Genomic DNA, 16,940 nt, shown 5'->3' on the forward strand with positions numbered 1-16,940 from the left:
AACAAATGGGGCAATGTCATTCTTTCTGACAGCAGCATAGAATTCCATTGTGTACAAATACTACATCTTGTTGATCCACTCATCAACTGAGAGACATCTGGGTTGGTTCCATATCTTTGCTATGGTAAATAGTGCTGCAATGAACATCATTGTGCTAGTGGATTTAGTATGTCGTTCTTTCTGGATGTTTGGGATAAATGTCAAGGAGTGGGATTGCTGCTTCATAGGAGAGCTCTATGTTTAGTCTTTTGAGGAATCACCATACTGCTTTCCATAGTAGTTGAACGAGTTTACATTTCCACCAACAGTGTAGTAGTGATCCCTCCTGGCTATATCCCTGTTATTAGATTTCTTGATAATGGCCATTCTAACTGGAGTGAAGTGGAATCTCAGAGTTGTTTTGATTTGTATATGCCCTATTTATTTAGTTGGGCTTATAGATGTGTGTTAGAATGGCAGGGTCACAGCTAGAATTGGTTCTAATAGCTATAAAACATACACATTTTCTCATGAAGATAAGAGAAGATATGTGTCTTCAAAATATTCTAGAATCCATATTTACTATAAATTTTAAAAGTTAAATATAATTTGAAATCATGCTATTGGAAATTTGTTCTTTATTCATGGGAGGAGATAAATTTATGGTTAGTAAACAAACATTTCAATCCATGTATGAATCTAATATGATTTGTAAATAGACCAAATATTTCAAATCATCTATAAGTCTGAACTTCATTATACCGTGAACAAAACTAGTTTTGTTTAGAACTATTACAGGATGTTTTTTAAACAAATCTATCATTATGTAACATTGTTCAGAGAATATTTAGCTAGGAGAAAAACTGATAACATATTATTGAGTGGAGTTGTAGTGATTTACTTTTGAAACCTAGGTTGTAATATTAAAGTTAATCTGTGAACAAATCTTTTTAAAGACTAAAAGGATACAGATGTTTAAACAGAATCTCAAGCAACAAATAATATATCTGTGCTAACTTAACATATACATGATATGCTAACAATCTGTAGTAACATAGTAACATTGATAAAGAATAACCTGTTGGTTCATTTTCATGGTTTTGTCCAAAGGAAAATGGACTGAATATATCTACATATAAATAATGCTGGGATCAATAGTATTTAAAGTAGTTATGAAGTAAACTAAACATGAGAGACAGTTCTGCATCCACTTATTTGAAAATACCTGGAGGCCTTTTCTTATCCCAAAGGTATTTCTAATTTGCACCATAAAGATAGTATTGTTTATATTTTCCTTTAATATTCAGATATAGTTGTATATATCAGATAAGAAGTGTACCTGTTTTGTGAAGACAAGTATGTAATTTTGTGATTAAAGACCAATCAAGTAAAATGAATAATTTCTGGTTGAAATGGAACCATTCTCAACTGTTTTTTGAAGTTTCACACTGATGTTATGAAATACTACTAATAATAGCATATTGGAGATTAATTTTATTTTCAAAAGAAATGTTATTAAAATCATTAAGTTATATTGGTGTGTCACTAATAGAATGAGTTTTTGAAATTTTCAAAACTATTTTCTTTTCATTGACTTGTTGAGGCAGCTCTGGACATGTTGGCTCAGGCTGGTTTTGCACTTTAGATATTTTATCTCAGCTTTCTAGTTTTTCGATTACACTCATCTACCAACACACTTATTTGGCTTCTCGAAATCTTAAATGAACTTTATTATTTGAAAAATTATCAGTCATATGTTCATGTACATGAAATTCTTGCTGTTTTGGAATTTGAATTTTTAGTTAATTTTTATTATTTGTATTATGTTAACAAGTTTCAAATATTTTAACTGTTTAAGCACTTTTATTTAAATATATAATCATTACAACTGATGATGTCAAAATTTGATGTACATAAAAACTTTACAAGAGTGAACATGAAATATACAAGAAAGTTAAATCCAGATGCTTTTATATCATGAATGTGGATATGTGTGAAGTAGAAATTAGCCTTTGGAATTGTGATTTGTATAAATATTATTATTGCTATGAACATGATTACAATTTCCATTGCCATTTTGAATTGGCTTTTGTAGAGTTCAGCAATTTCAGCAGAATTTGTTGTATCATTTTCTAATGTAATATTAATTCATTAAAATAATGGATTCCTACACTTAACTTTCCCCAATTAGGCACATTTTTATGTAAAGCCTGGTAGATTTAAGATCTCCTGGGCCAACATTTGAAATGGTAGAGGAAATGATTTTTTATTATTTTCAAAGAATTATAGCTTCAAGAGATTTTTTTTTTTTTGGTCAGTCATGGAACTTGAACTCTGGGCCTGGGTGCTGTCCCTGAGCTCTTCAGCTGAAGGCTACCGCCCTACCCCTTGAGCCACAGTGCCAAAAGATTTTTTTGTAAACAATTATGTTATTAAAGTAACAATCACAAAGTATCTTTTGTCGTTAGTTAAATCTCATGATTTTTAGGGCAGGCTGGGAGTGGTGCTCACTGTATAATCTCTGCTACTTATGAAACAGTGATGAAGAAGATTCTGATTTGAGGCCTAGCCCTGGAAAAATTAGTGAAATTTTATCTCAACCAATAAGCTGGATGTGCTGGTATGTGTTGATCATCCCATTTGTGCAGGGGACATAAAAAGGATCATGGTCCAGGCCTGAATGAACAAAACTGCCAAGCTGAATTCTATAATAACTAAAGTAAAATGGTAGGGAGCATTGTTCAAATGGTGTGCTGTCTGAATACTAAGTATTAAGGTCAGAGTTCAAATCCCAATACTGTCATAAAAATACTCTCTGCCAGCAGAGAGTTAGGACAATTAGTATTTCTTTTGTATGCTCTTGAAATCAATATAGAATATTGTAGCCAAATATTCCTTTATTTGGCATTCTTAAAGTAAGCCAATATGAATATTGCCATTCTAGAATAATTGTCTGTTGAAACTTACCTCGTGGTAAAAATTTGATACACTTATTATATTTTCCAAGAGAAACTGTGTGCTTTAATTTTCCATTGATGTTAGCAACTTCTATTCCAATAGATATTCTATAACAATAAGTCAAATAAAAATTATAAAATAAATTGACTACAAATGAAATAGGGCTTTTACCTTTAAAGGACTTAATACAAAATAAATTCTTAACTAATAGAATCATTTCTATGATATATCACTATTTTCTGTAGCAAATAATGTTTCTTTTAAAATTATCATTGGACTCATATATGGAAAACTGCCTTCAAATTTGTGCTTAAACGTTTTTTCTTTTTTTAGTTAACATTTTGCCTTCATTTTTTCTGAGAGACATTTTGAGACTTGCTTCAGGTGTGGATGATATTAAGAGCTAATCTAATAGTTCTTAGGACAATCAAGAGTCTTCAGAAATTGGGGAGGTAGAGAAGATGAAGGACACATGAACAGAGGTTTCCTATGCCTTCCATATTTCACTTTGCTGGGAATACTTGTATCTCATCTCTTTCCTATTTGAAATATTTGTCACTTTTTGGTGGGGGGAGGTCAGTTCTGGGCTTGAGCTCTTAAGCTCAAGGCTAGCACTCTACCACTTGAGCCATAGCTCCACTTTTGTTTTTTTGGTGGTTAATTGGAGATAAGAGTCACATGGGCTTTTGTGTTCTGGAATGATGATCCTCAGCTCTCAGCCTCCTGAGTAGCTAGGATTGATTACAGGCATGAGCTACTGGCGCCTGGCTTGTCATTCCTTAGTTGACAGAATATGTGAAATTTCTTTATGCCTTTCAACTAAGAATGCTTTTGTCATGTTGGACCCTGCTTATAATGTTTTATTGCCATTCCTGGGACTTGAACTCAAGGCCTGAGCACTGTCCTTGGGCTTTCTCAAAGTTAATGCTCTATCACTTGAGCCACAGCACCTCCTCCAGCTTTTTCTATGTATGTGGTAGTGAGGAATTGAACCCTGGTCTTTGTGCATGCTAGGCAAGCACTCTGTCATTAGGCCAAACTCCTTGCCCCTGATTATAATTTTCTAACGTTTTGTATTCTACCATAGGTACATGTCTGTTGAATAGAGACTATGCATTTCTTAAAAACCTTTATCTTTGGCTGGGCGTTTGGCCTAGTGGTAGAGTGCATGCCTAGCATGCACAAAGGCCTAGGTTCAATTCCGCCGTACCACATACATAGAAAAAAGCCAGAAATAGTGCTGTGGCTCAAGTGGTAGAGCTCTTGCCTTGAGAAAGCCCAAGGACAGTGCCCAGGCCTTGAGTTCAAGGCCCAGGACTGGCAAAAAAAAAAAAAAACAATCCTTTATCTTTGAATCACTTGATAGGTAGTGTTCTGTTCTTTGAAGCTGCTCTTCACTTATCCCTTTAAAAGTTTGGAGTTGCCATATTAAGAGGATTCTTCAGTAACAAATTATTCAATTAAGTTGGTAGGCCTTAGGAAATATTGGAATCATATAGTGGAAATTGTTTTTTTTTTTTTTTTCAACTGAGGGCTTTTTTGTTGCCTGCAGGCATCATGGTTCTTTGTTAGTTATGGTCCAGTGGTGGAAAATAATCTATGTGTGTGTGTGTGTGTGTGTGTGTGTGTGTGTGTGTGTGTGTGTGTATGTGTGTGTGTATGTGTATATCTGTTAATATTTGAACTCAGATTTGTTGTCTCACTCTTACTCTGGTTTAATTTTTTATAGGGGTGGGTGGTCCTGGGGCTTGAACTCAGAGCTTGGTTGTTGTTCCTGATGTTTTTGCCCAAGTCTAGTATTCTACTACCTGAGCCACAACTCTACTTCAAGCTGTTTTGATGATTAATTGTGGGTAAGAGTAGTCAAGACTTTCCTGCCTGGGCTGGCTTCAAACTGTGATTCTTTGATCTCAGCCTCCTGAGTAGCTAGGATTGCAATCATGTGCCACTGACACAGAGTTCACTCTGTGTGAACTTGAGCCACAGCACCACTTCTGGCTTTTTTGAGTAGTTTATTGGCTATAAGAATCTCATGGAGTTTCTTGCTGGCTAGCTTTGAACCTCAATGGATCCTCAGATGTCAGCCTCCTGAGTATCTAGGATTACAAATGTGAACCACCGTGCCTAGCAAGTTTTATTTTTATTTACTTGGAAATGAAAATTTGTTATTAATATCCTAAATGTCCACATTTTAGTTTTATTCTCAGACCATCAATCTGTTTGTCACAGTTTGGCTTGATTAATAAAGGTGGTGATGTTTATACCTTGAAATTCTTTCTTAATTTCTATACTAGAGATTGAACATCAGGTTTTAAGCATACAGTCACCACATGCTATATCATATGAGACGTTTCCCCAGCTGTTTTGTTTTTATTTTGTTTTGAGACGGGTCTTGCTATTCTTTTGCTCAGGCTAGCTTTAAATACGTAATCTTTGCCTTCTAAATAGTAAATGTATTAATGCTATTATCTCATGTTCCAGTTTAAGTTCCCTTTTAGTTTGTTTATGTAGAGTCTTGGAAGTATCAATGTTTTATGATAGTGTTTCCAGGAGTAGCTTTCTACTTTTTTTTGATATTATTGTTGTTTAATTTTACATTTTATTTTAAATTTACCAATTCTAATAAATTTACCAATTCTAATAAATTTACCAATTCTAATACTTGAATTTGAAAACTCAAATTCAGGAATATTACTACACTTCAAACTGATGGCATCAGAATTTACAAACAATAATACTTCATTACATATGTATGAGTTAAGTTTAAAAAGAAATTGTCGGGGCCAGGAGTTTGGCATAGTGGTAGAGTGCTTGTCAAGAATGCATGAAGACCCGGGTTTGATTCCTTGGTACCACATACATAGAAAAAAAAAAAGCTGGAAGTGGTGCTGAGACCCAAGTGGTAGAGCTCTAGCCTTGAGAAAACCCAAGGACAGTGCTCAGGCCCTAAGTTCAATCCCAGGACTGGCAACAAAAAGAAAGAAATTGTAATTGTCTTTTTTTTTAACCAATACTTGGGCTTGAACTCAGGGTGTTGCACTCTTTCTGGCTCTCTCTACTCAAGGCTAGCATTCTACCATTTGGACCACAGCTACACTCCCAGCTTGTTGGTGATTAATGGGAAGTAACTGTTATTCTTAGATCTTAGTTTCCTGAGTAGTTATTATTATAATCATGAGTTATCAGTTCTACATCAGAAATTATTTTACTTGTAGAGTACGTGTGTGTGTGTGTGTGTGTGTGTGTTGTGGTTCTGGGGATTGAACCCAGGGTTTTATAGCTGTACTTTGGGGTAAGCTTAATTTTTTTTCTTTTCATTCTCCTATGTTCACCCCTTCCTTTTTCTAGAAATAAAAATACCATTCTGAAAAATGACTGTCATAAAAGGGAATATAAATAGTCAAGATGACTTAGTTTTTGTTGGCATATTTGTTTAAGATATGCATATTATTGTCCTTGAAGTGCTTTATTGAAATGTTTAGCCTTATAGAGATTATCTTATGATTATATGTATGTTTATGTGTGAAGTTTAAAAGTTTAGATGTTTAATAAACAGATTATTGCTGTAAGGTTGTACTATGTACCTTCATTATTGGGGAAAGCTTCTCTCCTGCTTATTCCAGTCCTAAACACATGGATTGCACAGCTGCTATATGCTTGTATACTGTCCCAAGTGTATTAAGCCAATGCAGCCTGCATAGGAGTTGCATTTTGGAGCATGGTGGTAGCATGGCTGGTTAGAGACCTCAGAAGTGTAGCTGCCAGAGTTCTGCCATCTGGCAGCATTGCTGCTAGGCTGTTCGACTCAAGGCATAAAATATTTTTGTTGAGCACTTATCCTGTTGGAATAGCCATGTATGCATAGGCAAAGATATGGATGGATGATCATGGGAACTAACAGAAAGATGTTTAATTGGTACTATTCTAATGTTCAACTTGAGAAAACTTGCAGTAAAGTGTGCATAAATACATTTGGACTCTTACAATAGACGCAAGAAGCTTGACAAACAGTCTTTTAACTTTTATGGAAATTTTTAAATTAAAGAATTGGAAACTATAGAGAAGCAAGTTACTTAAACCTTTTTATACTCTGTAGATGGTAATGTAGAAACAGTTCTGATTTTAAGGGAAAGTAATCATGAGTGTCCCCATTTAATCAAAATTTATTCTAGTTTCATTTGAAATTCCCCAAACACCGAATGTAAGTCAACATTCTGTGAAAAAGATAGTATTATGCAGCTTGCATGTATACATATCTGCATATCAGAGTACAAAATATTGACATGATAATTGCAGTCAAGCCTGAGTGAACAGTGGCCTGTGGGAATTCAGCTGGTGTACCAACTGGATGGCTGCTCAGGACACAGTATGAAATGCAAGGTGCAAGTTAGCACTTTATTCAGCACAGGCGGGCATCATTTAAAAATCCTTGGGGGCAACCCTGGTGATGTGCAGATGTTAAAACAGTCTGTTCTGAAGTGCTGATATTTTTGAACATTATAAGAGACTTCTATATTCCAGGCAAAAAACACTTGTACTATTATTAAAAGCATATAATAGATAATCTCTTCTAACTTGTATGAATGTCCTACATAGGAAATATTGAATATTTGCAGAGATATCCAGAAGTTTAAGTCATAAAAGTACAAAAAGATCAGGAAATAGTCATTTAACTGTTAACTTTAAAATAGTTTCAGTTTTTCTTAGGAGTGAGTTGATTAAAGAAATAATGTTACAGTGTTATTCTATAATATGTTAAATCTAAGCATTTACATTTTGTTAAGCTCTTCCTTTCTTTTTAAATTTATTCATCAATATGCCATGATTTACAGGCCTAGATACAGAAATTGAAGCTTCATTCTATGTTTAAGGCCAGAATTGCCTGGTTGAACAGGGAGTTAAAAAAAATTCCTCTTTCATATGTGAAGTTCATATGTAAAAGTTTATTTCTCCTGCTCAAGCTCCAACTTTTAGGGTCTTTGAAATATTTACTTTATATTTAAAATATATTTCTAAATTCTAGATCACATAAAGCTAAATTATAAGCAATAGTTATTAAATATACATGAATGTTTAAAATATTTTTGCCCAAGTTTTTACCAATTATTAAACAGGTTACTCTGTTCAATTATTTTTACTCAGAGTATTAGTTTTTTTCCAATAATTATTTGTACTGTGAAGTGACATATAGTTATAAAATAGTTATGTGACCTCTTTTTCAAGTTTTATTAGTGTATCATTTGTAGATGCTATGGTAGTAATTGATTATGCACATTCAAAATAGGAAAAAGGCTATAAAATACTTCATGACTAAAGGATGAATGATTCAATAATACAATTCTATTGGAAATATAAACATAGCTACATAGACATAAAAACCTATGACTCTATAGACATAATGCTTTATTTCATAAATTAATATGTATTTGTGATATACAAACTCTTAGCCTAATTTTGATTATGTTCTAAAAACTAATTGCCAGTGATTGTATATAGAGATTCCCTTCTTGAACACTTGTTTGTTAAACATGTCATTTGAAATGTGATGTAAAAATCAATGTTAATAAATTCTTTAATTAAAAAATTTTAGAATGTAAATGTTTACTAGAAATTAGGATTGCTTATAAGTGAAAGGTAATGATATATATATATATATAATTTACATTTACCATAATCCCATGAAAACAGTCCAGGGAGCCTTATTTTGTTTATTATTGGTAGAATTATTATCTATTTGTGAATTGAAATGAATCATCTTCAGTAACTTTTATTTTCTTTGTTTTCTAATTCATACCACTATCATTATCTCATTTACAGTTAAATGTTTCTCTTAGACTCTAATATTTCATTTTGACATCTCATTAAAAATGGGCTCAAACCCAGAAAATATGATCTTGTTATACTGTATAATATATGGAATGGCCTATAACACAATATTTTTCTTAATTATTTAGAGTAATTTCTCAGTTTTTTTTTGAGTTTAGAAAAATGGCAAAAATGTTAGTATGGTAATTCATGTTACTAAGTAAAGCAATGTTAAATGTTTAAATGGGTAATTCTCTTGGGAAAAGTGATTGGAGCTTTCATCTTGTACACATTTGACAGCCTCCCTTCACTTCATTTTTCATCCTAAAGAAGTCTGCAAACATTCTTAGCTCACATCATTATTGCACATCAGTGGTTCTAATTAGCTAAACAGGAGTTTGTTTCAGTCATTGATCATCATCAACTTCTTGACAATGCCTTTTTTTTGGAAACCTTTTGAAATGTCTCATAAAATGTTGATATGTATTAATTGAGTTGTTCAGGTAACTTGGTGATATTTTAAACAATTATTTAAAATTTTTTGTTTTTAGGTTGGGAGCATAGCCTAGTGGTACAGTGCTCGCCTAGCATGCACGAACACCTGGGTTTGATTACTTGGTAGTACATATACAGAAGAAAAAAAAAAGCTGGAAGTGGCACTGTGGCTCAAGTAGCAGAGCACTAGCCTTGAGCAAAATGTATCCAAAGATAGTGCCCAGGCCCTAAGTCAAGCCCCAGGACTGGCAAAAAAAAAATGTTATACATAAAAAATATAGTATTCATGTTGTAGTAAAATTTTCTTTTGGGATCATTTTCCTGTATCAAATGTATTAAGTATCTCATACTACAAGAAGGAGTTAGGAAGAACCTGTCTTAAAGATTTGTAAATTAAAAAAAATAAAGTTACAAAGTATTCTTACAATGTAGCTTTCTTTGGCTGTTGAAATGTCTCTGAGACATTTAATTTTATATTTAACTTGTGACATATTTGTAATATGGTGTCATTTAGTTTATTGACAGGTATGTTGAGTTTTTGTTATTTTCATGACTGTCAGATTTTAGTTTGCATCAATGTCATTTGAAATCTTACTTCTGGATGCTGTACCAAATACCAAAGAATGAGCAGTTTTAAACAAGAAACACTTATTTCTTATAGTTCTGAAGGTTAGTAAGTACAAAGTTAAGGTGTCATTTGATTCAGTTCTAGATAAATGCTCTTTTGTAAGTTGGGTTCATTTTTAAAAATACATAATTATAAAAAATACATAATTATTTATTGTAAAGGTGATGAACAGGGTGGTTACAGTTACAAAATAAGGTAATGAGTATATTCTTTTTAAACACTGTTACCTCCTCCCTTATTTTCTCCCCTTACCACTTTCCCCTCCCCTCCCCAACAAGTTCTGACTTGCAGTCTATTGAATGTCATTGTTACATTAGTTCATCCTTTGTCCTGCTGTTTCTATGATTCCCTTTCCCTTCCATGGAGCAGATAAGCATATATACAAGACAAAGGATACAGAAAACTAAAACAGAAAAAAACCAGAAATAACTGCATACAGGACATATTAAAACCCCTTGTTACCAGTTAGTTCTTGGAGTTCATTTTTGATATGCTTCATTATATACAGTCCTATGTATTTAGAGATGGGGCTGTTGTGATCCCCTACTGAGAATATCATAGACATATTCTAGTTATTACAAATGAAGGAAATCATTGGCTTCATTCTTTTTTGTAGTGATAAGGGAGAGAGTATACTAAAGTGATTCATGAATTAACCTTTATTCATGACCTAATTATCTCCTAAAGTCTTGGTCTGGTCTTGGTAAGTTTATGACCACTAAGTTGTGCTTTACTACTGCCAGTTGTCATCCTTTTGTTTTTTTCCCTCACCCCCCTTAAACCATCCTTGGTTCCTGAAATATGTTATTCTCTTCAGCATCTACCAATCTTTATTGGCTTCTTACTACTAAAAATCAGAAGTTTAGAAGAGACACCTATTTGCTCTTTCCATAACCAAATAATCTGAATATGTACTCATAATCTCTTCTTTGTCTTTGAAAGAACTATTTATACTGCTCTCTGAAATCTAAACAAACTGTATCCACTAAAGCCTCAAGGACTCAAAAGATCTCAATCTACAATTATCTCTTCTCTCATCTACATCCTGAGTGTCTCACCTGTTTTGGATCTTTCCTGGAAGCTAACTTTTGGTGCTATAATTTTCTTGACTTACTATTACATTTTGTGGTTTTATAACATTATTTTGTAACATTATTTGTTGTTTTGAAACAATCTGCAGCTTTCCCATTTCACTGCAAGTCAGAAGCAAATTTCAGAGATTATATGTTATTTTATCTTTAGTGCCTTCATTTCCCTCAGCTATCATCTCCTTGTCCACTTTACTATAAATATAATTACTACTTAACCAGTATACCAATTACATTAGTTTCTGGCTCCATTTTTCTTCTCATGGTCTCAGTAATCAGTAATGATTTGTTATTTACTTAACTGTCATTGTAAGATATTGTAATAATTTTATTGTATACAGTATTATAATCATTTTATTAGTTATTGTAAATCTACCTGTCAATATTGTAAATTTACCATTATGACAGATATGTGTATATAGGAAAAAAGAGCATGTGGTACAAAATCATATTTTCAGGGATCTGTATGATGGTGATCTTAGAATACATGGCCTGTGGCTAAGAGGTGACTACTATATGTTCTGGCAGTAGTGTCTTATGGTTGCTACTCATCATAATTAGACGAACTGTTTCCAGAGGTCTATGTAACATTTATTTCCTTCCTTTAGAATTTTGCCCAAATATTACTTTTAAGGAGAGCCATTTATTATTCTATATAGAGTAGTAAAGCCTTCTGTTGTTACCTTAATTTATTTTTATTATACTTAAAACTATTTGACATATTGTATTTACTTAGGCATCTTTTATGGTATCTATACTGTACTGAAATGTTAGAATAAAAGTTACCTTCCCTGAAAGTCTCCATTTGGTTCATTTTGTTCACATTTCACTTCAGTATCGCTACTCACTTCAGTATCTCTACTCCCTATTCCTATACCCACATGATAAATTCTTAGTAAATTCTTATTGAGTGAATGATGGATTAATGTAGGTGTAAGTTTCTGTTACTATTCTGGTTAATTTCTCTTTCAACCTGATGGCAGTTTAATATTAAAACATTTTCAGTAGTGACCTCTTAAATAATTGCTTTGTCTTTCATTTTACTGTTGCAATATCTGCTGTTTTAGAGTATGTTATAGTTTCTTAGTGAAACAAACTTATATATGATTTTTTTTTCTTCTATCAGTCATGAGGCTTGAACTCAGGGCCTGGCTGTCCTTGGACACTTTAGCTCAAGGCTGACACTCTACTACTTTGAGCCACAGTGCCACTTCCAGTTTTCTTCCAGTTAATTAGATATGAGACAAGTCTCATGGACTTTCATGTCTGGGCTTGCTTTGAACAGAGGTCCTCAGATCTCAGCCTCCAGAATAGCTAGGATTATAAATTTGTGCCACCAGCAGTAGGCTGATGTTATTTGTGTGTGTGTATGTATATATATATATATACATTTTTTTTTTGCCAGTCCTGGGCTTGAGCTCAGGGCCTGAGCACTGTCCTTGGGCTTTCTCAAGGCTAGAGCTCTACCACTTGAGCCTTAGCACCACTTTTTCTATGTATGTGGTACTGAGGAATTGAACCCGGGCCTTTGTGCATGCTAGGCAAGCACTCTACCACTAGGCCAAACTCCCGGCCCCTGATGTTATATATATATATATATTTTTTTTTTAAATGATGTTTATTGAATTACCTTTGGTGTATCATTTCAGGATATGTTACTGTTATGAGTGTCCCGGGTCACTTAGTTTGACTTTATAAACTTTATTTTCAATTTGGCATAAGTGAAATAGTATTTTTAAGTTTTTTTTTAAAGTGTGTTTAAACACTGGGTAAAATAAAAAGGCTTTACCTCCAAACTTAAACATGAAATACCTGCAACTTAAAGAAAATTGTACTTTTGTTGTGAACTGGCTAGGGAATATTTTATTGAAAGAATAAGCTGTAGGTTGCTTCTTGTGAGACATGCTTATGTTCAGTATTTCAATGCATTGACTCGTGTTGTTGTACAGCGGGAATCATCTCTTTCTGTCCTCAAAGATCTGAACTCTTTTCTTCTTTGTTGCACATCATTCTTCAAAACTTGCACACCTTCCACAACCTATGGGTTTTTTTTTGGCTTTTTTTCATATATTTTTTATTGTAATTAATAGAAGGGTTATATGATATTTGCCAGATAAATGGTGCATTAATTCCTATACATTGATACCCTTTCACATGTCTTAGTGATGTTATATTTTTAATCTAATAATTTTTTTTCTGTAGCATTCTAATGAATGCCATGTTAATGTCCTTTAGTTCAATAGTACATTTTTATATCTAGTTCTGAACTGTTTGTTTTAATTATGATTTTTCTTTGTAAGATCTTGACAGTTAAGTTTATTGGTCTTCTTGGTCTCAATTTGTTTGTGGATTCTTATTGCTTATTTTATTTTATTTATTTATTTTTGCAGATTTTGGGGCTTGATCTTGGCCTGGGTGTTGTCCCTGAGCTCTTCAGCTCAAGGTTAACTCCCTACCATTGAGCCTAGTCCCACTTTCTAGAGGTTAATTGGAGATGAGTTTCAGGTCCTTTAGTGACCGGGCTGGCTTTGAATCTTGATCTCAGCCTCCTGAGTAGCTAAGGTTACAGGTATGAGTCACTGGGCCAGGCCATACTGCTTATTTTTAATGCAATTACTGGGACTTAAACTCTAGGCTTTGAGCTCTTGCTCAATTCTTTAGCTCAGTGATTGGTATTCTACCACTTAAGCCATGCCTCCAGCTCTGGATTTGTTAATTAGAGATAATTAACAAATTTTCCTGCACAGGCTGTCATCAAACTTTGGCCTTCAGGTCTCAGTCTCCTATGTAGCTAGGATTACAGGCTTGACTCACATGTACTCAGCTTTTATGCCTTTAATACTAACAAATTTTATGTTTTCATGGGCCTTTTGCGTGTGTGTTTCAGTGTTTTCTGCTGTTTTTGTTTTGCCTAGGTAATTGTATCTTTATTGAACTAATGTGTTGCTATGTGTAGGTTCATGTGTTTTGAACTTTAAAAAAAATTATACCTTGAGAAAAAGAGGGTTGCTGTTACTACTATTCCTTTCCTTTCCCCTTCCTCTTTTTCTAGTACCTTTTTATCTGTGGATGATTGTCACTGAATTGTCAACTTCAGCTACCCTACCTTTGTGAGATAGATTTATATTGGTAACTTAGGGCTCTTTTCCAAAAATGACATGGGTATTCTGTTGTATTTAGTATGTCAGCTGAAGAGTGTTCTAATTCAGTTCTTGTTTCAGATGCCATGCATATAAACATTTGCAATTTTAGACTCTCATATAAACCTTGTTTGTCAGCAAAGCTAGGTAAAAGCTTTTTTCAACTTCTTCTCATAAATTTCAGTAGCCTCATCCTAGTCTCCAGTTCAGACTACAGCAGATGTTTTACAGGACCAAATCACTTGTATTCCCCACTGTCTCTTAAGCTGAGCTCCTTCCCACTTCGGCCAGCATCTGAACCTGAAGAATAGCAAATTGTATATTCATCTTCATCTCTAATCCTAGTTTTGTATTTCTGTCTAGTTTATGATCCTCAGGGTATCGTTATACAAGATAACTTTATGTCTTTAATTCTTCTGTTTTTTTTTTTACTAATGTCTAGAGAAGTGAGGGAACTTCAGATGTGAAGTCATGTTTATTAGAAGCCTAATTTAAATACTTTTAAAAACCGTTAGTACCTTCTCACCTTGTATCTCATATAGAATATTTTTCTGATTGATGACCCTTCTGCTGTCTCCTTGTGCCTTCTAAGCCATTTGTTGTATATTACTTTCACTTCACTTTGAGTTTCTTTTTTCCTTATCTGTAAAAATCTGTGACACATGGGAGAATTTCCCATCAATTTCTTTTTGTTTTATCTATTTTTAAGGCTCGCTAAAATTTTCCCAAGTTATGATGTAAATTAATGAGTGACAGCTAGATTGTATGACCTCTTAAGGCCTTTCTTTGTTCCTTTTTCTTTTCTTCCTTTTCCTATTCAAAGATATAATTATTTTTTAAAAGATAATTATTATACATTTGTTGAAATTTTCTTTTCTTTTTTGGAGAGCTATGCTTTGATTTCAAAATTACAATTTTAATTAGTATTCTTAGAGACTAGAAATATATAAAGTGTCAGAAATTCAAAATTAGTAGTTATGGAGTATTTCCAGAGTCAATCTCTCTCTCTCTCTCTCTCTCTTTCTCTCTCTCTCTGTGTGTGTGTGTGTCTCTGTTTCTGTCTCTCTCTCTTTTGCCAGTCATGGGGCTTGGACTCAAGGCCTGAGCACTGTCCTTGGACATTCCTCAAGGCTAGCACTCTACTACAAAGGGAAGAGGGGAAAACAAGATGATTGGGAGGGAGTGGGGGGAGGAAAATGGGGACAAAAACATGAGAAGCAGTATCAGTGTGTGAGAAATAATATGCCTACTATCTGGTGAATATAACTGTAACCACTCTACATTACAATAAAAAATAAATTTAGAAATGATAGTATTTTAGCTAGGTTTGGTAGCTCACCCCTGTAATCCTAGCTGTTCAGAAGGCTGAGATCTGAAGATTGTGGTTCAAAGCCAGCCCGGGCACTAAAGTTCGTGAGATTCTTATCTCCAGTTAACCATCAGAAAACCTGAAGTGGCCCTGTGGCTTAAGCTGGAGAGCTCCGGGATAGCACCCAGACCCAGAGTTTTAGCCCCATGACCCGTCCCCCCCCCAAAAAAGAGAAAATAGTGTTTTAACCTTTATATATATGCAGAAAATAATTATGTTAACAGGAACATAGTTACTTGTTTATTCATTACTTTAAAGTGATGACATTATGGTCATTATAATAAAAGTTGAATTGACTTTCTTTATATAGCTAAGTCTAGAAATGAACCATTCTTTTAGTATAAAGTTTTCTTTGTGGTAACAATGATAAGATGCTGTCACTTGCTGTATGGTTTCTGAATTCTGAAAGGATTAGCAACCAAAATAATTTAATTTTTTGTATGTTGAAGCTTTATTTACTATAGATATGAACATTTAAAAGATTAGCTATGGATTAGAGGTATAATTTGCATAAACCCTTGGATTTGATCTTTAGTATTGGGGAAAAAGCAGTAGTTAGCAATCATAAATTATAAACTCAACATATACTTTTTATTTCTAGAGAAAAACAGAAATCTGAAGCCAAGGACAGAAAAGTTCTAGAAATTCTACAAGTCAAGGATTCCAAAATACAGGAAATGGAACAGGTAATAAAAAATACTAAAAATTAGCATGTATGTTTCAGGTGGTAGATCTTTAAAAGTTATTTGATTTTGTTTTCACAATGACATCAAAATTGTTTCAAAATCACTAGTTTCAGATCATTATGGTCTATTTTTCATTATACTTTGATTATAGTATATTTATCTTCTACAGTAATATTTATTCATTAAAACTGTTAAAGCAGTGTCGAAATATTTAATAGTATTTATTTTTCATATTTTATTGTATTTTCTCTTATGAGCAGTTGTCAGTTCTGAAATTTGTGTATATTCATGAAGTGAGTTATAGCAAAAATCATCAAAGTGAGATGATTTTTACATACATATATATATATATATACTTCGTATGTGATTGTATAATCAGTACATTATTACTTCAGTGTTATATGTGGCAAATTCTTTTCTTCCATCTTCCTTATTGCAATGTTGTACGTAGAAAATCTTTTTCTTTCTTCCTTCTCCTCCTCCTTCTTCTTTCTTCTTTCTTCTCCTTTTCCTTCTCCTTCATTTCTCTCTTCTTCTCCTTTATCTTCCTTTTCTTCTTCTTGGCTGGCCCTAGGGCTTGAACTCAGACCCTGGGCTTTGTCACTGAGCCTCTCTTGTGCTCAAGGCTAGCACTTGAGCCACAGCACCACTTTCAACTTCTTTTTTGTTTAAAGTGCCCCCACAGTTTGAGTGATTTTTCAGCTTTTTCTGTTTATGCAGTACTGATGAATCAAACCCAGGACTTCATGCATGCTCGGCAAGACATTTTTTTTCCTTTTCTTTTAAATGGAG

The 16,940-nt window shown here is 33.5% G+C and overlaps 1 protein-coding gene across 1 annotated transcript in view; it reads left to right on the forward strand.

Annotated features, from left to right (window-relative positions):
- The window catches only part of Cntln (centlein), a 197,786-nt gene that overhangs the window by 15,130 nt on the left and 165,716 nt on the right, over positions 1-16,940 (forward strand). Inside the window, exon 3 of the mRNA XM_090330032.1 lies at positions 16,064-16,148. Within this exon, the coding sequence (XP_090186158.1) occupies positions 16,064-16,148 (85 nt within the window). The remainder of the gene's footprint in view (positions 1-16,063; positions 16,149-16,940) is intronic.

This window comes from Megascapheus bottae, chromosome 3, assembly GCF_031878675.1.
Source record: "Megascapheus bottae isolate mThoBot1 chromosome 3, mThoBot2.hap1, whole genome shotgun sequence".
In the NCBI taxonomy this organism is placed as follows: domain Eukaryota; kingdom Metazoa; phylum Chordata; class Mammalia; order Rodentia; family Geomyidae; genus Megascapheus; species Megascapheus bottae.